The sequence below is a fragment of the Chelonia mydas genome, chromosome 5 (assembly GCF_015237465.2).
Source record: "Chelonia mydas isolate rCheMyd1 chromosome 5, rCheMyd1.pri.v2, whole genome shotgun sequence".
Classification (NCBI taxonomy): domain Eukaryota; kingdom Metazoa; phylum Chordata; order Testudines; family Cheloniidae; genus Chelonia; species Chelonia mydas.
Window position 1 is genome coordinate 88,531,104 of NC_051245.2, and position 23,457 is coordinate 88,554,560.

The 23,457-nt window shown below is 43.7% G+C and overlaps 2 protein-coding genes across 9 annotated transcripts in view; one reads left to right on the forward strand and one right to left on the reverse strand.

Moving 5' to 3' along the window:
• NAA35 (N-alpha-acetyltransferase 35, NatC auxiliary subunit) overlaps window positions 1-16,492 on the reverse strand; it is a 52,570-nt gene extending 36,078 nt beyond the window's left edge. The window contains exons 1-2 of one of the 4 annotated variants that reach the window (XM_043547341.1): window positions 16,430-16,492; window positions 1,728-1,861 (exon numbers count right to left, since the gene is read on the reverse strand). In XM_043547341.1, the coding sequence (XP_043403276.1) occupies window positions 1,728-1,851 (124 nt within the window). In that variant the 5' untranslated portion in view covers window positions 1,852-1,861; window positions 16,430-16,492. Of the gene's footprint in view, window positions 1-1,727; window positions 1,862-5,852; window positions 6,003-6,212; window positions 6,417-16,429 lie in introns of those variants that run through there. The other 3 variants (XM_027827907.3, XM_037901768.2, XM_043547340.1) reach the window with 3 other exon arrangements.
• The window catches only part of AGTPBP1 (ATP/GTP binding carboxypeptidase 1), a 167,029-nt gene continuing 149,956 nt past the window's right edge, over window positions 6,385-23,457 (forward strand). Inside the window, exons 1-4 of one of the 5 annotated variants that reach the window (XM_043547337.1) lie at window positions 6,423-6,558; window positions 9,497-9,674; window positions 14,731-14,882; window positions 22,965-23,052. The gene's annotated coding sequence lies outside the window, so the exon portion shown is untranslated. Of the gene's footprint in view, window positions 6,687-9,496; window positions 9,675-11,821; window positions 14,883-22,964; window positions 23,053-23,457 lie in introns of all 5 variants that reach the window. The other 4 variants (XM_043547329.1, XM_043547333.1, XM_037901764.2 and 1 more) reach the window with 4 other exon arrangements.

Consider the following 23,457-nt stretch of genomic DNA (forward strand, 5'->3'; position numbering starts at 1 on the left):
TTAAGTAACTTTGGGATCCATTGCATTAAATGCAAAGTTCATATATAATTGTGGTCTGGATTGTACGTAACCTCTCTAGGGAACGGATGTGATGTGAGACATGGGGGTCCAAAGGACTATACTGAAAATATACCAGACAAAAATGGACTCTGAGGACAGTAAGTGCATTTCCAGGGAAACGCCTAAGGAGAGATTAATGTACATTCCTACCTCCGGTTATGCAAAAACCCTTACACCCTGAAGAGAGGGTGATTGCTGATTATCTGTTCCCAGAGGTTGGAGATCAAAGGCCTGAGCTGTATAAAGAAACAGGCTGACCTGCTGGTTAGGAATCTGAGACAGTTATGAACTTGTAATGATGGAGAAAACCCAGTTGTGGGTTTTCAAAGACTGACCTACTAGAGCTCAAGGGTGGAGCTGGGGTGACTTCTGGTAAGCTTTTTAGCATGCATGTAGGTTCTTTTATTATTTTTAATATGTTTTACTTGTAATGGTTTTACCTTAAAAATAAATGTGCTTGCTTAGAAAGAATTGTGTGGTAACTTGTAACTGCTGGCAATTACACTGTTCATAGCCATTGGAGAGAAAGCAAAGCACAGATGCTGGCCTGTTTAGGCAGTCTGGCTTGCTGGAAATATATCAGTGTAAATCAGGGAGCTGTGCAGCCCTAACATCCCAATCAGGAGGGAAAGAGACACAGGTCTCCTCCCAAGAGAAGTGATGGCTGGGAGTATCCTTGGTGGACTAAGAGAGGAAATACAGGCATAGTTACCATGAAATGTGACACTAACTGCTCAATGCCATCACCCAAGGCACTCCCTTTGTGCCATTCCAACAATTCAAAGGGAACTTAAAATTGGTCTAAGACAGCATTTGAGGATCCCCCTTCTAGATTAGTATAAGGAAATCCTCATATGGTGCATGCAAAATAATGTGTGTAACATACTGGTAGAAAGTTATTTTTGATTAATGTTGCACCAAGGGTCAGTTTAAAAATTACGCACAAGGCAAATTAACTCTGAGTAGCAATCTTAACAGTAACTGAAGGTATTTTTCTCCAATAACCTGAACGTATTACCTCTCATGAGAAACTTATCAGTTTTGATTCAATTGCAGAAATGAATAAAAATCAGCACTGGACAGTCGATTTCTAGGATACAGGGCTGTGTTCAATCTAGATAAATTTGACAGTTCCAGGAAAACAGGAGACAGGTCCCGTATGGATAAACAAGATTTCCCAGTAGCAGCTGTGTTAGTCTGTATCCGCAAAAAGAACAGGAGTACTTGTGGCACCTTAGAGACAAACAAATTTATTTGAGCATAAGCTTTCATGGGCTATAGTCTACTTCATTGGATGCATGCCATCCAATGAAGTGGGTTGTAGCCCACGAAAGCTTATGCTCAAATAAATTTGTTTGTCTCTAAGGTGCCACAAGTACTCCTGTTCTTTTAACAGAATGAGAAAAACCATAAGGAGGAAAGCAGCCTGAAAAAAGGAAGGAGGTTTATATCTTCTGAAGAGGGTTGCTCATCTCATGGACCCCAATCCCACTATAAACTTGACACAGGCAGACTCTTGAATCTGCATACTTCCAATAAAGTCAATGGAGTCTACCCGCACTGAGCTCATTGCAGGAGTGGAGCCTTAGACTAGAAGGCAACTTCAAGAATTATGGTTGGGCTTCTTAAAAATTGGAATCCTTAAGAGTCTAAGAAGTACAACTTACCTCTACAGGCCTCTTCAAATTCCTGGGTAATATCGATCCAGTTTGTATTACCCTTTTCCATCTTGTCAGGTATATTGAGCTCCCATCCTGAATCATCATCTTCTACTGAAGCTTTCATAACCATAATATTGCACCTATAAATACAAACCATAGATCAAGAATAAACTATAGAAAGTATTTAATGGGAGCCAATGCTTATCTTGCATAAGGAAAAAAAAATGAACAAGTCAGATGTAAATTCAAAGGGCAACATTGAAGGTTCAACAGCCCATAATTTGATAACTCCTTTAAAAAGGATGTTGTCTCTTTCAAAATTTCCCCTGAATAGACTTTACTATATAAACTCAAAAACCAGAACTGCAAAATGTTAATATCACTACTCCTTGACTGGACAACCATTAATAAAGTTACATACTCAACCTGAAAGACAATCAATTTTTAAAAAAAGCTTAAAGGAATTTTGGGTATTAAACATTTAATTTTTAAGGTTTTATAATAAGCAAAAATCTCTCTTTCTCACTTCCATTCTCTCTTCCTATGCGAAAGACCCAAAACAAGAAGAATCCGTGAAATTGACTACAAACGGAACACAGTCAGGTGTACAAAGTAAGTCACTTTTGCAGTATTAGTAATCTTAGTGTAACTTGCAAGCACATTCAGACTCAAATATTATTTTTAAACTGTGCATCATAAAAGGTAACCTATAAAGAATGAATTAAAATATTAGTCTTGTGTCTGAAAAGGCCTGTAGGCTTCCTCCCTACCCCTTTGCTTGTTTTACTTTAGATATATCAGAAATGTCAAGCCTAGTCTTCCCTGGTTTTGCTGGAGTTCCTCTGAGAGGTATGGATGATTCGCAGCACTAACATCCCTCAGTTAAAAGCTACGTTGGACATTTAGTCAAGATGTCCCGTAAATAATGTTAGTCACCTAAGAACCAAAATTCAAGAGTTTTAAAACAGGTTGTTTAAAAGCCCCTTCCCCTTTCGATTGCTATGTCCTAATAAGGAGGAGAGGATGGAAAATGATAAAATACAGAGGATCTAATGAGAAACAGACAAATGAAAAAAAGTCCCATTCCATTATGTCATGCAATAGGGGACAGCCAAAAAATGACAAGTTTTTAAAATGCTTATATACCAATGCTAGAAGTCTAAATAATAAGATGGGTAAACTAGAGTGCCTAGTATTAAATTAGGATATTGATCTAATAGGCATCACAGAAACTTGGTGGAATGAGGATAATCAGTGGGACACAGTAATACCTGGGTACAAAATATATCAGAAGGACAGAACAGGTCGTTCTGGTGGGGGAGTGGCACTATATGTGAAAGAAAGCGTAGAATCAAATGAACTAGAAATCTTAAATGAACTGAATTGTACTATAGAATCTTTATGGATAGTAATTCCAAGCTTGAAAAATAAGAATATAGCACTAGGGAATATATTACAGACCACCTGACCAGGATGGTGTTAGTGACTCTGAAATGCTCAGGGAGATTAGAGAGGCTATTAAAATAAAAAACTCAATAATAATAATGGGGGATTTCAACTATCCCCATATTGACTGGGTATACATCACCTCAGGAAGGGATGTTGAGATAAAGTTTCTTGACACCTTAAATGACTGCTTCTTGGAGCAGCTAGTCCTGGAATCCACAAGAGGAGAGGCAATTCTTGATTTAGCCCTAAGTGGAGCACAGGATCAGGTCCAAGAAGTGAATACAGCTGGACCACTTAGTAATAGTGACCGTAATATAATTAAATTTAACATCCCTGTAGCAGGGAAAACTCCACAGCAGCCCAACACTTTAGCATTTAATTTCAGAAAGGGGAACTACACAAAAATGAGGAGGTTAGTGAAACAGAAATTAAAAGGTACAGTACCAAAAGTAAAATTTCTGCAAGGTGCATGGAAACTTTTAAAGACACCGTAATAGAGGCTCAACTTAAATGTATATCCCAATTTAAAAAACATAATAAGAGAACCAAAAAAGAGCTACTGTGGTTAAACAACAAAGTAAAAGAAGCAGTGAGAGGCAAAAAGGCATCCTTTAAAAAGTGGAAGATAAATCCTAATGAGGAAAATAGAAAAGAGCATAAACTCTGGCAAATGAAGTGTAAAAATATAATTAGAAAGACCAAAAAAGAATTTGAAGAACAGCTAGCCAAAGACTCCAAAAGTAATAGCAAATAGTTTTCTAAATACATCAGAAGCAGAAAGCCTGCTAAACAACTAGTGGGGCCACTGGATGATCAAGATGCTAAAGGAGCACTCAAAGACGATAAGGCCATTGCGGAGAAACTAAATTAATTCTTTGAATCGGTCTTCATTGTTGAGGATGTGAGGGAGATTCCCAAACCTGGGCCATTCTTTTTGGGTGACAGACCTGAGGAACTGTCCCAAATTGAGGTGTCATTAGAGGAGGTTTTGGAACAAATTGATAAACTAAACAGTAATAAGTCTCCAAGACTTGATGGTATTCACCCAAGAGTTCTGAAGGAACTCAAATGTGAAATTGCAGGACTACTAACTGTCATCTGTAACCTATCATTTAAATCAGCTTCTGTACCAAATGACTGGAGGACATCTAATGTGACGCCAATTTTTAAAAAGGGCTCCAGAGGTGACCCTGGCAACTACAGGCCTGTAAGCTTCACTTCAGTACGGGGCAAATTGGTTGAAACTATCATGAAGAACAAAATTGTCAGACACATAGATGAACATAATTTGTTGGGAAATAGTCAACGTGGTTTTTGTAAAGGGAAATCAGGCCTCACCAATCTACTAGAATTCTTTGAGGGGGTCAACAAGCATGCGGACAAAGGAGATCCAGTGGTTATAGTGTATTTAGATTTTCAGAAAGCCTTTGACAACGTCCCTCACCAAAGGCTCTCAAGCAAAATAAGCAGTCATGGGATAAGAGAGAAGCTTCTCTCATGGACTGGTAACTGGTTGAAAGATAGGAAACAAAGGGTAGGAATAAATGGTCAGTTTTCAGAATGGAGAGAGGTAAATAGTGGGATCTGTACTGAGCCTAGTCCTATTTAACATATTCATAAATGATCTGAAAAAAGGGGTAAACAGTGAGATGGCAAAATTTGCAGATGATACAAAACTACTCAAGATAGTTAAGTCCCAGGCAGACTGTGAAGAGCTACAAAAGGATCTCACAAAACTAGGTGACTGGGCAACAAAATGGCAGATGAAATTTAATGTTGATAAATGCAAAGTAATACACATTGGAAAACATAATCCTAACTATACAATGATGGGGTCTAAATTAGCTGTTACTCAAGAAAGAGATCTTGGAGTCACTGTGGATAGTTCTCTGAAATCATCCACTCAATGTGTAGCGGCAGTCAAAAAAGCAAACAGAATGTTGGGAATCATCCAGAACAGGATAGATAAGACAGAAAATATCATATTGCCTCTATATAAATCCATGGTATGCTCCCACCTTGAATACTGCATGCAGATGTGGTCGCCCCATCTCAAAAAAGGTATATTGGAATTGGAAAAGGTTCAGAAAAGGGCAACAACAAATGATCAGGGGTATAGAACGGCTTCCGTATGAGGAGCGATTAATAAGACTAGGACTTTTCAGCTTGGAAAAGAGGTGACTGGGGGGGACACATGACAGAGGTCTATAAAATCACGAGTGGTATAGACAAAGTAAATCAGGAAGTGTTATTTACTCCTTCTCATAATACAAGAACAAGGGGGCACCAAATGAAATTAATGGGTAGCAGGTTTAAAACAAACACAAGAAAGTATTTTTTCAGCCAAAGTACTGTTAACCTCTGGAACTCCTTGCCAGAGGGTGCTGTGAAGGTTCAAAAGGGAGCTAGTTAGATTCATGGAAGATAGGTCCATCCATGGCTATTAGCCAGGATGGGCAGGAATGGTGTCCCCAGCCTCTGTTTGCCAGAAGCTGGGATTGGGTGACAGGGGATTGATCACTTGATGGACCTTTGGTCTGACCCAGTACAGCCGTTCTTATGCTCAGCCTTCCCTCTCCAGCTCTGGTGCTGTCACCATTTCACTAGTTCTCCAATAATCGTGGGGGGGCAGAGAACAGTGGGGGGGGGGCGGGGGAACTGTTAAAATAAATGAAACCAGACCTTCCTTACAGAAGCGAACAGGAGATACAGAGGCCAATTGTTTTTTCCTTCGCTGGTCACCTGTGACACCAGCGCCAAGTTGCTGCAGTTCTCAATGGGAGGACACCACGGGGGGTAGCACTGCCAGCGGTGGGGATGAACGCAGGCGCCTCCGCCGGCACCCCAGTGACCCTGCCCTGGCCCTGTCAGCCCCGCGCGGGCAGCTCGCAGGCCAGGCGCCGCAGCGGCCGCGGCACGGGACAGCGGCTGGCCTGGCGGGGGCCCCAGCAGGCAGGCCTGCGAGGGACTCCGTGCCACACGCGCGCCCAAGCCCGGCCCAGCCCACGAGTGGCCCCTCCCACGCCGAACAGGCGGCTTCACCTCTAGGGGCCGCGCGGGGCCCTGTGCGGATCACGCCCCTGTCACCTCACCGTGCCCGTTGCCTCCGTCTCGCGCAGCAACCAGCCAACGCACCCCCTTCGTTCGGAGCTCGGCCCTGCTGCTACGCATGCGCAAAATCACCCCGAGCTCCTGGCAGGGCGGCAGTACACGAGCAGGTTCTAACGCATGCGTGCACAAGCCTCCACCGCCCAGGAGGACCGGCGTGGGCGGGGTGCAGCCTGTGGATGCTCATGCGCAAATCCAATAAACTGCCCCCGGGGAGCTTGGTTTACTATGTGTCGCGCAGAAGGAGGCTCAGTCAGCAGGGATTGTGTCGCTGAATGAGGTGGGAAGGAGCATGAAGAACAGGGGACGGACGGAGAGGGGTTGTATGGCTGGGGGAGGAGTGGGGCTCCTGCACGGTGCGGTCTGGCTCGGACCCTGGCCGGCCTCTTTTTCTTCGCACCTGGGCGGGTGAGTTTGCTGCTCCCGCCGCGGGGGGGGCGGGCAGCGTCCGCGTCGTGCCACCCCTCTGTCAGGAACTGGAGTGGGGGAGTCATTTGCTGTGGGGCAAAGGGGGCAGGTGTGTCCCCCACGCTTTTCATAGGGTCTATATGTACTGTGCTGTCCTCCCTCCCAGACTTTGAAGGCTGTAACGTAACCACACGTAAAACTCTGTTCTTGACGCATCTTCCCACAAGCCTTCAATTTTTCCTGAAATGATGCTCCTGTCTTATGCTTATAAGAAGCACACAGGATCTTTATAGGGAAGAAGGCAGCACAGTACATTTATTGAGAATACAACAGTTAGCCTATGCTTTTCAATCTCACACACACACACGCTCTCTCTGTCTCTCTCCTGCCAGTTGATGTTTATAGTACCAGTCCAGAGTATGGATCAATCTAGTGGCCAGCCAGATTGGTTGTAGAGGGGAGAAGGGCTCTGTCAGTTGTGATCCAGTGCTCCTGGAGTGTGGCAAGATGAACCCAAAGTCCCATGGCCAAGCACCCTGTTCTTATAGTCTTTTTTTCTCTTTTGAAGTCTATGGATTTTGCTGTGTCAGTTTGTGACCAGTTACTACTAAATTGGTGTATCTTTTGATGTAAAAAGAACAGGAGTACTTGTGGCACCTTAGACTAACAAATTTATTAGAGCATAAGCTTTTTGAGCTACAGCTCACTTCACCGAATGCTGTAGCTCACGAAAGCTTATGCTCTAATAAATTTGTTAGTCTAAGGTGCCACAAGTACTCCTGTTCTTTTTGTGGGTACAGACTAACACAGCTGCTACTCTGAAACCTTTTTGATGTAAACATTCCAATACACCTCAGAGGGTCATCCTGTCCTGGTTCCAATTTAATCAATTGTCCTGTCTTTAGGGGTGCCGGCCTTCACCTCAGGGTCGTCAATCTGCCCTTCCTTCAATATGGAAGTGCTTTGATGATTCTCTGGTGTCGTTAAATCTCTTTACTCCTTCTTCCTTGACCATCTGGCTATAACAATGGCCTTCACACCTTCTCTTTTCCTGATGCATATATTCCTCATTCACACAAACAGTCTTTTTACAGAGACCTTTGAGAATGCAAACAGTGTCAATTTATTTTGAATCTCCTTAACATAGACACAATACAAGATCCTGTCTCTTACTTACTAAACCTTAAAACAAAGAAATGTATATTTAACTAGAGTGCCTTTGTAATACATATAGGAAACTGTAGAGGGGTGGTCACCTGCTCCTACCCTGAAGGGCTTAAAACAGCCCAGGGGAAGGCTGTCGCTGGGGCAAGCAGCCCAGACTGAGTGGGGGGGAAAAGGCACAGCTGGGCCCATGCCCCAATCAGGGCCTAGCTGGCCCTTATAAGAGGGCAGTGGGCCAGGAGCACAGAGGCGCTCTCTCTCGGGCCTTTTGAGAGGGAGGGACCTGGCTGCTATGAGCTGAGAAGGGTACCAAGACTGGAGCAGAGCTGGGGGAAGGCCAGAGGAGCTGGGGAGCTCCGGCCTGGAAACCCCTGAGGCTGCAGGCCTAATCTAAGGCCAAATAGGTACTGAGGTTGCAGGGGGCAGCCAAGGGGAGGCAGAGGCAGCAGGTCCAAACCCCCCCTGCCTGTGATGACTGGCTTGTACACTGCAGTCTGCCCCAGTGAACAGGGACTAGGTGGTGACTGGCAGTAGCCATATACTGAGGTGAGGTGGAGTTGGGGGTTCCCTGGGGAGGGGAGACCCAGAGACTGTGGGGGTACTGCCAGGGGGCAGCCTTCAAGGGAAAGGGCACTGGGGTCCAGGAGGGACACGGGGCCAGTGAGAGGTGAGACACCAGCCGACAGAGGGCGCTCCGGAGGCTGGCGAGCTAATTCCCCGTACGACTAGCAGGAGGTGCCGCAGGGGTGAGTCTCGCATCGCTACAGAAACCATAGTAGACATTATAACTTATCCTAAAACAAAAGAGTGACCATAATCAGTCATAAGGATTGTTCTGGTCTGTCCCTGCCTTAACATCAGTACAGCCACTGGCAGTCTGTCAGGTGCATTTCTACCTATGTTCCAGAAGGTCATTCCTTTCTGCTATTCAAAAAGAGTGGCTGGCAGGATGAAATCAAATCATACATTAATTCTCACAGTACAATTATAAAATCCTGCTCCTACACCTGCAATGGAGTTCTTACTGCCAAATTCAAGTGGGAAACCTCCATCCAGCAGCATGTCCTCATCTTCCTGCTTTATTACAAGCCCCAGGATGACGAGAGCACTAGTCATTTGCTCCTTTGAATTAGAGTAGATGGTAGATTCTCTGTAACTTGGAAGTCTTTAAATCAAGATTTGAGGACTTCAGTAACTCAGCTAGAGTTTGAGTCTATTACAGGAGTGGATGGGTGAGGTTCTATGGCTTGCAATATGTGGGAGGTCAGACTAGATCATGATGATGCTTTCTGGCCTTAAAGTCTATGAGAGCCAAAGGCTACAGCTCCTTCAGCCTGTGTATTATTGTTATTATTTCTCATGTATTCCTAACAGAGGAGGGAGTGATGCCTGTAAATCCATAGCACAACCATGAGCACTTGAACCCCAATCTGTGCGTGATCTGTAGCCATCCCGGGATTCACCCAGTCATCCACATTTTGATCACTTGGTCCGCCAATAACACTAGGTACTTCAATGGACCTGTCCATCTGACAACTTCAAATCACTTTACAAAGTTAACATTAATGGATTTATGTAAAGCACCTACCAAAGTGTGATCATCATATTATAATAGTAAAGATGAAATAAACTCTGTCCTTGTCTAGACTCTCAGCTGAATCATGGAATCATAGAAATGAAGGTTTAGAAAGGGACCTCAAGAAGTCATCTAGTCCATTCCCCTGCGCTGAGGCAACAGTAAATACATCTAACCCGTATCTGGCAGATGTTTATGTAAGCTGCTCCTAAAAACCGTCAAAGACAGGGATTCCACGATCTCCCAAGGTAAAATGCTTCAGTGCTTAATTATTCTTATAGTTAGAAAGTTTTTCCTAATATTTAACCTAAATCTTACTTGCTGCAAAATAAACCAATTGCTTCTTCTCCTACCTTCAGTGGATATGGAAAACAGTGGATCCCTATTGTCTTTATCACACCCTTTTACATATTTGACGACTGATTCTGTGTCTCCTCTCTAGACCAGTGATTTTTCAAACTTTTTTTCATTTGCGGGCCCCTAAAAATTTTCGAATGGTGGTGCAGATCCTTTGGAAATCTTAGACATAGTCTGCGGACCCCCAGGGGTCCACAGATCACGGGTTGAAATAGGATACATTAAACAGGAATGTCATACTAGAGCGGGGGTTGGCAACCTTTGGCACGCAGCCCATCATGGTAATCCACTGGTGGGCTGCAAGATGTTTTGTTTACGTTGATCGTCCTCAGGCACAGCACCGTGCAGATCCCAGTGGCCATGGTTTGCTGTTCCCAGCCAATGGGAGCTGCAGGAAGCGGCGCGGGCCATAAGGACATGCTGGCCACCACTTCCTGCAGCTCCCATTGGCTGGGAACAGCAAAGCGTGGCCACTGGGAGCTGCAGAGGCTCTGCCTGTGGATGGTCAACGTAAACATAATGTCTCGTGGCCCACCAGCGGATTATCATGGTGGGCTGTGTGCCAAAGATTGCTGATCCCCGTATTAGAGAGACAATGTGGGTGAGGTAATATCTTTTATTGGACCAACTTCTGTTGGTGAGAGAGACAAGCTTTTGAGCCATACAGAGCTCTTCTCTTCAGGTCTGGGAAGGGCAAGGTGGAACAGATTGTTTAGCATAAATAGTTAGCGCATATTATAAGGGACCATTTAAGATAGAGTGGCCCGTTAACACTCTGCAGTCATAGAACAAAGAGAGAGAGTTAGGGGGTTACCTTGAATTGTCCTTTACGATATATGCTAGCTACTTATGCTAAACCATCTGTTCCACCTGGCATTTTGCTGTGATGCTGGGAGTACTCTTCCCAGACCTGAAGAAGAGCTGTGTGTGGTTCTAAAGCATCTCTCTCACCAACAGAAGTTGGTCCAATAGAAGATTACCTTTCCCACCTTGTCTCTCTAATGTGACATTCCAGTTAATACACCCCAGAATATTTGCCTTTTTCACAACAGTGTCAGTGTTGACTCAGGCTTGGCCTACACTACAGAATTAGGTTGATGTAAGGCAGTTTATGTGAACCTAATTATGCCAGTGTCTACACTAGAATGCTGCTTTTGTGGGAGTAAGTGACCTGCTACACTGATCTAATAACTCCACCTCCACAAGAGCTGTAGTGCTTATGTCAGTGTAGTTAGGGCAATGCAGTGTCCCTGTAGACACTTACATTGGCTGTCATTCTTGTCAGTTTCAGGGCTGCCTCCTGCTCAGAGCAGCAGCTGGGGCTCACAGCTGGAGCCATGAAACCCACAAGAATGTTAGTTTCACTTCTGGTAGGCTCCAAAGCCCAGCACTGGGCTCACAGCTGGCCACTCCCACCCCAGCTGTCACCCGGGTGCCCCGTTTACAGCTGGAGCCACCACCCCAGGGTGACAGCCCAAGCTGAGAGCCCAGCACTGGGCTCAATTTCACAGCAAGGAGCCTCCAAATTGTGAAATTGACATTCTTATCAGTTTCACAGCTCCAACTAGGAGCCCCATACTGCTGCTCTGAGCCAGAGGGAGCCATGAAACTGACAAGAATGTCAATTTCACTCCTGGTAGGCTCTGTGCTGTGAAATTGAGGGGGCATCAGGCTTGCAGCTTGGGCTGTTACCCCATGGTGGGTGGGGGCTCCATTTATGAGCCCCACACGACTGTCAGTGCTTCACATTTGGCTGTCAATGCCCACAATGCCTGACTTCAGTCAGTGCTAGCACTCCTGGTGTGGACACCAACAGCTGATTGAATTACTGTGGTGGCTGTAGGTCTACCTAAATTAAGTTGACCTAATTTTGTAGTACAGATGAGCCCTCAAATTCAATTTGTGATCCACTGTAACCCACAGATCCTTTCTGCAGTAGCACTGCCTAGCTAGTTATTCCCATTTTATATTCGTTTTTTTCTTCCTAAATATAGTACTTTGCACTTGTCTTTATTTAATTTCATCTTATTGATTTCAGATCAATTCTCCAATTTATCAAGATCATTTTGAATTCTAACCCTGCCCTCCAAAGTGCCTGCAACCACTCTGAGCTTGGTGTCATTTGCAATCCTTTTAAGTGTTCTCTCTACTCCAACATCCAAGTGATCAATGGAAATACAGAATAATATTGGACCCAGGATAGTCTTCTGCAGGCTCCCATGTTAAAAACTAGTTCAGCTGCACCCACTGCTGACACCTGTTGACAACAAGCAAATTTTGTAATGTGAACAAGGCAGGGAGATGCTACTAGAAAATAGTCATATTTCCTTTGATATGGAGATGACTGTATCCAGCTCAATACTCTGTTGTAACGTGAGATCGTTGTTCTTGAGTCAGTTTAATTATGTCCTGTTTCATTATTTTATTTTCTGTTACTCAAGGAAAATTAGTTTAGCTTTCTTATAGAAGGAAATGTTTGCTTGTTGACCCAATTTCTTGTTTACTGGTACAATTCCACAGGTGTGGAAATCTCTCTCAATATCAGATCCCAGACTCAGATCAGTTTCGTTTTGCTTCTCATGCATTTTGCTATGCTTTGCAGGATTCATGTTTTCTTTCCAGTGCTGTTAGTTCTGTTTAATCAACCCCACCAGCCAGAATTGTGCAGCATGCTGTGGTCCTGAGAAGCAGAATGTCTGTTTCCCATCGATATAGAAATATGTCTGTGCCCATGAACAGAGGCAGGGAAGAGGGTTGTGGTTTTTTTTGTTTTTTTGGCAAAGGGTTGAAGAAATATGGATGAAGCTGGGAAAATAAGAAGCTAGAGAGAGGCAACATCCAAAAATAGAAATTTCTTGAACATTGAGAGTTAAGAATTATTTAGAGGAAAAAATAAAATTTAAGTACTGAACATTGTGTAAGATCTAGAATGAGAGAAAACAGAAAAAGAGGAAGGAAAATATACACCAAGCCATAACATGTAAGGAAAAAAAATGTAAAGGAAGCAAGATGAAAAGAAGAAATCATAAGTAAATTTTATAAAAATGAAATGGAGTGTAATGGGAAAATTTGACTAAGCTACACCCAAACAATATTGATTTTATATGTTTGAACCAAACAGACTAAGTTTTAGTTTTGTTTTTTTAATATCCTTCCCACAGCAATGTCAGTGCACAGAATGGACACCAGTCTCTTCCATTCCTCTCCGTTATTTGCCGCTGCTTCCATTTGCTCTGTGGACTTGAGATCAACTATTCTGCCCTTCCTGGTAAAGATTCTTTTTAAGGTTTCTCTTGGCACCTTTGTTTCTTCTTACCAGGTGATCTCCACTTGATGACTTCATATGAGAGTCTGTGTTGGCATCTGGAGTACATGCTGCAACTATGCTGAGAGCTTCCATCTCATTCTGTTGGAAACAGTCTACTTGTTGGTGATTTTCTTGGATTTCTTCATTGGTGATGAAGTCTTTCCAACCAATGAGCACAATCTTTTGTAAGCACTTATTTCTGAAGGCATCTAACATTTCTGTCTAACATTTTAGTAGCTCTCCAGCTCTCGCAGCTGTATGTTAGCACTGAGATTACATTTGATCTGGTTCTGTATATCTTTTGACTTCCATATTTTTTGAGTTTAGAAAATGCTATGGATATCTTTCCTGTCCTAGATGTTGCTTCCTTCTTGAGATCTCCGTTGACTAATAGGATGCTGCCCAGATAGATGAATTGTTCTACTCTCCATGTCTGAGTTTCAAGGATGTTTGTTTTAGTAAAACTAATTATGACCCCTGCTCGGCATACTATTTTTGCCAAGTTCTGTCTTTGTAACTTTTCAGGGATATTTCTCAGTAGCGCAATATCAATAGCAAAGCCTAGGTCTTCTAGGCATTTGCCTTCTACTCATGCTATATCAGTGTGTGTGTTGCTAATACACTTCTTCTTTATCCAGTCTGTGGCATTATCAAACAACAGTGAAGATAAAATGCAGACGTGTTTTATGCCAGACTCCACATTGAACCACTCTTTGTCTGGTTGATAAACCTTAGCGAGCAATTTGCATCTCTGTACATGGCCTTGACGATACTGACAACTTGAATGGGATTCTGTAGGACTCAAGAATATTCCACAATGTATGTCTGTGCAGGCTGTCAAATACCTTTTGAAAAATTAATGAAGAGGGGAACTTGCCATTCTATACATGCTTCTGTGACAGTCCTTAATGTGAATATTTGATCTACATAGGATCTCTTGGCCCTTAATCCAGCCTGTTCTCTAAGCTTTGTATCTTCTGCCACTTTTGTCCTGTGTTGTATCACACTGCAGATGGCTTTCCCTACAACAGAGAGTAATGTAACTTCTCTCCAGTTGTAAGATCACACTTTTTGCATATTCTGACAATGATTCCATGTTTCCACTGGTCAGGAGGGGTCTCTTTTCCCCAAATTTAATTGAACAGTTGGGGGGTGACAGCAGATATCCTTCTTGTGGAGCCCCTGTTGTAGAGTTTCAACAGCATATTGCAGGCATATGGTAGTTTCATCATGTTACAAACGAGGATGTCAGGTACCAGACCAGCCAGCCTCTACCCTCTTCTCAAGTGATTCAACACAGGCTCGGATGGCATACATCTGCTCTGTATGTTGGAGTCCATACCAGCCCACAAGTTTTATGCATTAGATCCAACAAAAGCTGGATGAAGACCTTGCAGATGGCCTCACACGTACTGGAGGGATGTTGTGGCTTCCAACCTGGTCTACATTGGCCTTTTTATAGAACAGGCCGCAACGTTGGCAGGAGACTGGGCTCTCTGGAAATGGGTGACCCAAAGTGTGCACTCTACACTTCACATGCAAGAGAATTAATGAAATGAATGCATTGAAAAGCTCTGTCAATTTTGTTATGCTGGAGATATCTCCCTCCACTTTGTTACCTTTCAGCTTTTTGATTGCAGCATGTACTTCTGACATCTCTATTGGACCGATGTTAATGTCAAGCTGGTCTGGCTCACATGTTTCATCAAAGTCTGGTGCTGAGATGGGCCTGGGTCTATTGAGGACATTTCTGATATGCTCTGCCCCTCCATTTTTCTGTTCTACCTCAGTTGTAAGTATTTTTCCATCTTTGCTTTTTATTGGCCTGTGTCCTATTTTGAAATTTCCACACTGATTTTAGTCACTTGGGAAATGGCGCTGTGGTTTCCTATCACAGCTGCAGCTTCAGCTGCTAGGTCTTCAACATATCTTCATTAATCTTTCTTTGCATTTTATCCACATAGAATTATAATTCCATTTCTGTCACTGACTCCTTTGTTTAGTGCATGTTACTTTTGCTTCAGTTTGATCATCTGACAAACTGTGGTAATATCCACTTTACAGAGGTTGTATAAGAATTAAGACTAATATTTTTCAAACCTGGGTGCCTGAAGTTAGGCACCACTATCCACATTTGGCCAGTTAATTAAGTGACCTACTTTTTGCAGGTGCTAAGCACATGAAGTTCCCACTGACTGCAGTGAGTGTTCCAAGGTGCTTAACATCTTTTAAAATCAGGCCATTGATTTAGGTGCCTGTGACGTAGTAGGGATTTTCCCTTGTTAAGTTGTATGTGAGCCTATGTGAGTCTTACTGTTTTGCATGAATGCTGTGTATGCCTCACTTTCCCTGTGTATTGCACCAATGTCTAGGTGGTGGGAATAAGGGTGTGTAACTTTTGCGGCGGCTGCTCCAGCTGCCTGCACAGATGCAATGGCTTCCCCTTCATAACCTGAGACCCAGGAGGGAGATCCGACCAGGTGTCTCTTGGCCCAGGAAGCGAGACAAGGCCAGAGGAGGAGCAATGGGCAGGGCAGAGGCCAGGCAGCTGGAAAAGAATCAGTCTTGGCTGGCTTGGAGCGCAGAGGGAGGGCCAGAGCCCTGGCTCTGGGCTCCCCTCCCCCCAAGATGGACTTGGCTGAAAGTCAATGATTTCTGTGCTAACAGGTTCTGTTTTACACTGGCTGAGAGTCACATCTGACTGCGGAGTTGGGGTGTGTCAAGGCTGATTCCCCACTCTGGCACTTCGAGTGCAGAAGGTGGGGGCCCATAATTATTCTAAAAATTAATACTGGCCACTCCAGGCTTTTATTAAAGTCCCAAGGTTACAGCTTTTCTCTGACCTTGGATGGGTAGATGCTGCCACCACCCAAGTGCAAAAATCCCTTTGAGAACCCAGGAAGGCACACTTGGGAATGCCTTCCTATGGGACACCCTCAAGCCCTTTCACCCACCCTCCAGGGAAGAGCTGAAAAAGAAAACAAAGGAAATCAGTTGTTGCCACCAGCTAATTAAACAACATGCACAAACCTCTTTGGACACAATTTCAATCCTGTTCTTAAAGGTAAATTTTATTAAAAACAAAAAGAAAATACATCTGGAAACTCAGGCTGTTGCTAGATTTTAAAAAAACAAATACAAAAATTAAGAATCAAGAATAGGTTTCTTGAGGTTCAGCTTAAAGGTGACAAGCAAAACAAAAGCACCTGGGGTTAGCACAGAGGAATCCACAAACCATAAAGAAATAAACCCAATCACATCTTTCTAGATATTTCCTGATCTACTTACATATCTGGGGGTTTAAATTAGTAGTTTCTAGGTATCATGATTTTTTCATACCTGGCCCAAAGCTTTTTGCAGCAGAGTTCCAGCCCTGTCTCTCCTCGCTGGGAGAAAAACTTCCACTTTGTCTGTCTGTGTTTTTCTCCCATTTTAAAAAGTTCTTGCCTTCCCATTGGCTCTTCTAGTCAGGTGCCCACTCCCTTCCCTTTACCTATGCAGGGAGACTTTTTAACCCTTTACATGATAAAGCAAGTAGAGAACAACTACTAAAAGGGACTTTATAGCTAACTGGCTGGGTGGGTGTCCATAAAAGGGAGCTCTTCTTCCCCCCTTTCATTTATCACAGGGTGCAAGGCCCTCTGGCTTCCCCAGGAGGCCCGCCCGGGTGGACTCACTGCAGGAAGTGCATGGTGTGGAAGGGGATGTTGAATGCACCAAGGTCAGACCCAGGAAGGTCAAAGCTGTGTAAGCTTCTTGTCCTGGAGCCAGTATGCTCAGAGAGAGGAGGCTCCCCCAGAGTCCTGGGTGGCTCCATATGGAGTAGTTCCAGAGCATCGCCCTGGTGACTCCATGACAGTGACTAAATATGCAAAGATGCCTAACTTTAAACACCCAAATTTAGAATTTTTGCCATAGTTCTTTAATGTTTGTACATCACATTGAACATATAAAGCACATTATTCATTATATTTGTTTATTTTATCTTTTTATTTTACATTGATATATAAACTCCTACATACATTCAGCAGGAATCATGCAAAGGTGGTGGTGGGCCCTTTGGTTCTGATGAATCTAAGCCAGAGGCATGTGTAGAAATTTAAATTTTGATCCCTTTTGGAGGGTCATGTTCTGTGCCCCTGCTGGTCCACTCTCTCTCTCCCCCACCATGGCCCCATGGCTAGGAGGAGCTCACTCTCCTCTGTTTCTCCGCCCCTCCCCCCCCACCCCATGGCCCCAAGAGGCACTCGCGCTCCCCCCGCGCCATGGCCTCGGGGCTGGAGAAGCAATCAGCTCTGTCCATTGTCATGGGGCCAGGAGGCGCTTGCTCTCTGCCCCCCACCCTCATTACAGCCCTGGGACAGGAGGAGTTGTGAGCTCCCCCTGGGGATGGGAGGAGCTCACACTCTCCCTCTTCTGCGGACCTGGGGCTGGAGGAGTTCTGTGCCCCTGCCAATTATTTGGAGGCCTGTACCCCTACTTGCCCCCACTTGTGCCTGCCCCTGAGATTCTAGGCTGCTTTAGGGTTAATAAGAATATGATGCAGTGATGTACTGCAGGGATCTCTTAAGGAACAACAGTGATGCGATATTACAATTTTGCCACCAAACTGAAAGGAGCGTTGGGTGATTTCCTTGTCTCTGGAGTTCACCCCCTATTGCAATGAATCATCCCTGCCAGAGGCTGCATATTTCCATGGGGTTTTTGCAAATATTTTTGATGAGCAACTTCTTTGCCTTTGCGATGTACCGTGTTGTATCAAGTGCTGTGTATTTTCCACAGGAGTCCCAGGGTCATATATCTCGATACATTTCCACAAGGGCTTTAATCCCTCCCCTCACCTTTTTCAAATTACACAAATTGAATGTTTTCAATATACTCTGGACATTTGTCAAAAACAAAATATAAACATGTCCAGCCAGTGCCCTTAATACAATTTTCTTACCAAGTGGTGGTGTGTCCTGGATCATAAGGCAGTAGCTATATTTAAAAGGGAAACAAATTACTATGCTTACCAACAGTAAGGGTGAGTTGAGGAAGACTCATACTGTAAGAACTCAATGTTAATCACAGGTAAAGAAGAACTTTTCTGTGAGAGTGTTTAAGACAATAGCAGCACATTATTTATATGAAAGGGATGGCGTTAGCCTATTTCAGCATTATTACTGTAGCACTGAAGGATGCTGGAAAGTTTAATGAACTTTATGCATCTAATTCAGGGGTTCACGTACTTCATTGCACTGCATCCCCCTTCTGACAATAAAAATTACTTCACGACCCCAGGAGGGGGGACTGAAGCCTGAGCTTGCCTGAGCCCCGCTGCTTGGGGTAGGAGTCAGGGCAAAGCCCAAGCCCCACCACTCTGGGCAGGGGGGCTAAAGCTGAAGCTCAAGGGCTTCAGCCCCTAGTCAGGGGGCCCGCAACCTGAGCCCTGCCGCCCAGGACTGAAGCCCTCGGGCTTTGGCTTTGGGTCTGGGCAGAGGGGCTTGAGCTTCAGCCTCAAGCCCCAGCAAGTCTAAGCCAGCCCTGGTGACCCCATTCAAAGGGGGTTGCAACCCACTTTGGGGTCCCAACCCACAGCTTGAAAACCACTAACCTAATCCAAACCCTATGGCAAGATTTACAGGTCCGTGTGCACTTTTATCAAAAGATCTCAACATCAAGGTTGTCTTCATAAAGAGCAGGTCAATTGTATTGGGACTAACTAATGGAGCAAGGAGACGGGGGGTGGTACTTAAAGGTGAGTTTTCAGGAACTACAATAACAGGAGAGACAGTGGTGCCCCAAAAGGAGCACTGAGTTTATGGGGAACTCAGTTCCCTATTTCATTACAAGACTAGTCCGGATCATATCTTATGGTCATTCCACAAATATGCTTATCATATAAATAGACTAACTCAATGTTTAATCACAACCAATTTTTCAGAAATCTGCGTGGCTCATGGGATTAATAAAGGAACGTATCAAGGGAGACTATGCCAGGCTGGGGAAGATGCTTAAGGAAATCGAGGCTCAGGTCATCTTCAGTGGGATTCTGCCAGTTCCTAGAGAAGGGCAACAAAGGTGTGACAAGATTATGACTATGGCTCAGGCAGTGGTGCTATAAGGAGGGCTTTGGGATGTATGGCCACTGGGAGGCATTCATGGACAGAGGACAGTTCTCTCGGAATGGACTTCATCTGAGTAGGGAAGGAAATAGACTTCTAGGATGGAGGCTGGCACAACTGATTAAGAGAGCTTTAAACTAGGAATTTGGGGGTGATGGTTGGGGGACGTCCAGGTAATCTCCACGCCGGATTTTAACATTGAGAGGGAAGAAAACCAAGTAAGAAAGGATACAGCAGTGGATAGGAGAATGGACATAAGGAGGAAGGGCAGTGTGGGTACCAGTCTAATAGGTCATACTGGGTGTAGAATCTATGCCTAATCGGGTAAAGAATGTGAGCGAGGCCAAAGAGCAAAAATTAAGATGTTTGTACACCAATGCGAGGAGCCTTGGTAACAAAATGGAGGAACTAGAGCTACTGGTGGAGGAAGTGAAACCAGATATTATAGGGATAACGGAAACATGGTGGAATAGTAGTCATGACTGGACTACAAGTATTGAAGGGTATGTTCTGTTTAGGAAAGACAGAAATAAAGGTAGAGGTGGTGGAGTAGCATTGTATATGATGAGGTAGAATGTAAGAAGTGATGGAAAGGATAAGACAGAGTCCATCTGGGCAAAAATCACATTGGGGAAGAAAATACTAGAGCCCCCCTGTGCTAGTGCTTGGAGTGTGCTATAGACCGCCGGGATCTAATTTGGATATGGACAGAGCCCTGTTTAATGTTTTTAATGCTGTAAATACTAGTGGAAACTGTATGATCATGGGAGACTTTAACTTCCCAGATATAGACTGGAGGACGAGTGCTAGTAATAATAATAGGGCTCAGATTTTCCTGGATGTGATAGCTGATGGATTCCTTCAGCAAGTAGTTGCTGAACCGACAAGAGGGGATGCCATTTTAGATTTGGTTTTGGTGAGTAGTGAGGACCTCATAGAAGAAATGGTTGTAGGGGACAACCTTGGTTCAAGTGATCATGAGCTAATTCAGTTCAAACTGAACGGAAGGATTAACAAAAATAAATCTGGAACTAGGGTTTTTGATTTCAAAAGGGCTGACTTTCAAAAATGAAGGAAATTAGTTCGGGAAGTGGATTGGACTGAAGAATGTATGAATCTAAAGGTGGAGGAGGCCTGGGATTACTTCAAGTCAAAGCTGCAGATGCTATCAGAAGCCTGCATCCCAAGAAAGGGGAAAAAATTCATAGGCAGGAGTTGTAGACCAAGCTGGATGAGCAAGCATCTCAGAGAGGTGATTAAGAAAAAGCAGAAAGCATACAGGAAGTGGAAGATGGGAGGGATCAGCAAGGAAAGCTACCTTATTGAGGTCAGAACATGTAGGGATAAAGGGAGAGGCTAAAAGTCAAGTAGAGTTGGACCTTGCAAAGGGAATTAAAACCAATAGTAAAAGGTTCTATAGCCATATAAATAAGAAGAAAACAAAGAAGAAGTGGGACCGCTAAACACTGAGGATGGAATGGAGGTTAAGGATAATCTAGGCATGGCCCAATATCTAAACAAATACTTTGCCTCAGTCTTTAATGAGGATCTTGGAGATAATGGTAGCATGACAAATGGGAATGAGGATATGGAGGTAGATATTACCATATTTGAGGTAGAAGCGAAACTCAAACAGCTTAATGGGACTAAATCGGGGGGCCCAGATAATCTTCATCCAAGAATATTAAAGGAATTGGCACAGGAAATTGCAAGCCCATTAGCAAGAATTTTTAATGAATCTGTGAATTCAGGGGCTATACCATATGACTGGAGAATTGCTAACATAGTTCCTATTTTTAAGAAAGGAAAAAAAAGTGATCCAGGTAACTACAGGCCTGTTAGTTGACATCTGTAGTATGCAAGGTCTTGGAAAAATTTTTGAAGGAGAAAGTAGTTAAGGACATTGAGGTCAATGGTAAATGGGACAAAATACAAAATGGTTTTACAAAAGGTAGATCGTGCCAAACCAACCTGATCTCCTTCTTTAAGAAAGTAACAGATTTTTTACACAAAGGAAACACAGTGGCTCTAATTTACCTAGATTTCAGTAAGGCATTTGATACAATGCCACATGGGGAATTATTAGTTAAATTGGAAAAGATGGGGATCAATCGGAAAATTGAAAGGTGGATAAGGAATTGGTTAAAGGGCAGACTACAGCGGGTCATACTGAAAGGTGAACTGTCAGGCTTGAGGGAGGTTACCAGTGAAGTTCCTTAGGGATCGGTTTTGGGACCAATCTTATTTAATCTTTTTATTACTGACCTCAGCACAAAAAGTGGGAGTACTAATAAAGTTTGCAGATGATACAAAGCTGGGAGGAATTGCCAATTTAGAGAAGGACCGGGATATCCTACAGGAGGATCTGGATGACCTTGTAAACTGGAGTAATAGTAATAGGATGAAATTTAATAGTGAGAAGTGTAAGGTCATGCATTTAGGGATTAATAACAAATATTTTAGTTATAAACTGGGGACTCCTCAATTAGAAGTAATGGAGGAGAAGGACCTTGGAGTATTGGTTGACCACAGGATGACTATGAGCCGCCAATTTGATATGGCTGTGAAAAAAGCTAATGCGGTCTTGGGATGCATCAGGTGAGGTATTTCCAGTAGAGATAAGGAGGTGTTAGTACCGTTATACAAGGCACTGGTGAGACCTCATCTGGAATACTGCGTGCAGGTCTGGCCTCCCATGTTTAAGAAGGATGAATTCAAACTGGAACAGGTACAGAGAAGGGCTACTAGGATGATCCGAGGAATGGAAAACCTGTCTTATGAAAGGAGACTCAAGGAGCTTGGCTTGTTTAGCCTAACCAAAAGAAGGCGGAGGGGAGATATGATTGCTCTCTATAAATGTCAGCGGGATAAATACCGGAGAGGGAGAGGAATTATTTAAGCTCAGTACCAATGTGGACACAAGAACAAATGGATATAAACTGGCCATCGGGAAGTTTAGACTTGAAATTAGATGAAGGTTTCTAACCATCAGAGGAGTGAAGTTCTGGAACAGCCTTCCAAGGGAAGCAGTGGGGCAAAAGACCTATCTGGCTTTAAGATTAAATTCGATAAGTTTATGGAGGAGAATGAATGATGGGATAACATGATTTTGGCAATTAATTGATCTTTAAATATTCATGGTAAATAGTCCCAATGACCTGTGATTGAATGTTAGAAGGGGTGGGATCTGAGTTACTATAGCGAATTCTTTCCTGGGTATCTGGCTGAGGAATCTTGCCCATATACTCAGGGTTCAGCTGATCACCATATTTGGGGTTGGGAAGGAATTTTCTTCCAGGGCAGATTGGAAGAGGCTCTGGTTTTTTTTTGCCTTCCTCTGCAGCATGGGGCATGGTTGCTTGCTGGAGGATTCTCTGCACCTTGAAGTCTTTAAACCATGATTTGACGACTTCAATAACTCAGACATAGGTGAGAGGTTTATTGCAGCAGTGGGTGGGTGAGATTCGGTAGCCTGCATTGTGCAGGAGGTCAGACTAGATGATAATAATGGTCCCTTCTGACCTTAATATCTATGAATGCAGATTCTTTCACCCATAAATCACTGTTTATAATCCAGTTCAGGCTGCAGAGTAATGATCCTATGATGGCTGTTCAGTGGCCTTTGTGAAGTATGTTGTGGTCTCAGTAGACAAATGTACACATCACATCTAATTGGAATTAATTGTCAGTATTGTTGGCAAATGCAATAGATGCCAAAATTTAACTGAGTTGCAGATACTGAATGATCTCTTCTCTTTCACCTTCAGGTTGTCTCTCTAAGTTAGGGATGAAGTACACTGATTGGACAGAATGAAGAAGCTCGCGCTGTTGCTGCCTGTGTGGTACCTTTCTGAGGTATTGACAGGGACCTTCTGGCATTTTTGAATATTATTGATGAATTTTTAATTTCTGCTGAAGTTGAAATGTTTAACATTTGAAGTGATCATTTACTTCCACCATCTGCAGCACTGTCCATGTCCTGCAGAGCACCCAGAGAATCCAGGAGACAAGCCTCTCATTCTGGCTGTTAATCAAAATAACACACAGACAAATTCTAAGGCATATGCTATTCAGGATGTGTTGCATGTTCCTCTTGTTGGTGAACATGGGAGGAGGTTAAAAATGAGGCTTGTAATGTGAAGCTTGCTCCAGCCTTAACTATGGTGTGGCTCCTGCTTCCCCATAATATGGTACCCAAGGAAGTGGGAAAGACTTTCTTAAACAGAATGTCTGTTTTCTCATTTACAGAAAGGGAAACCT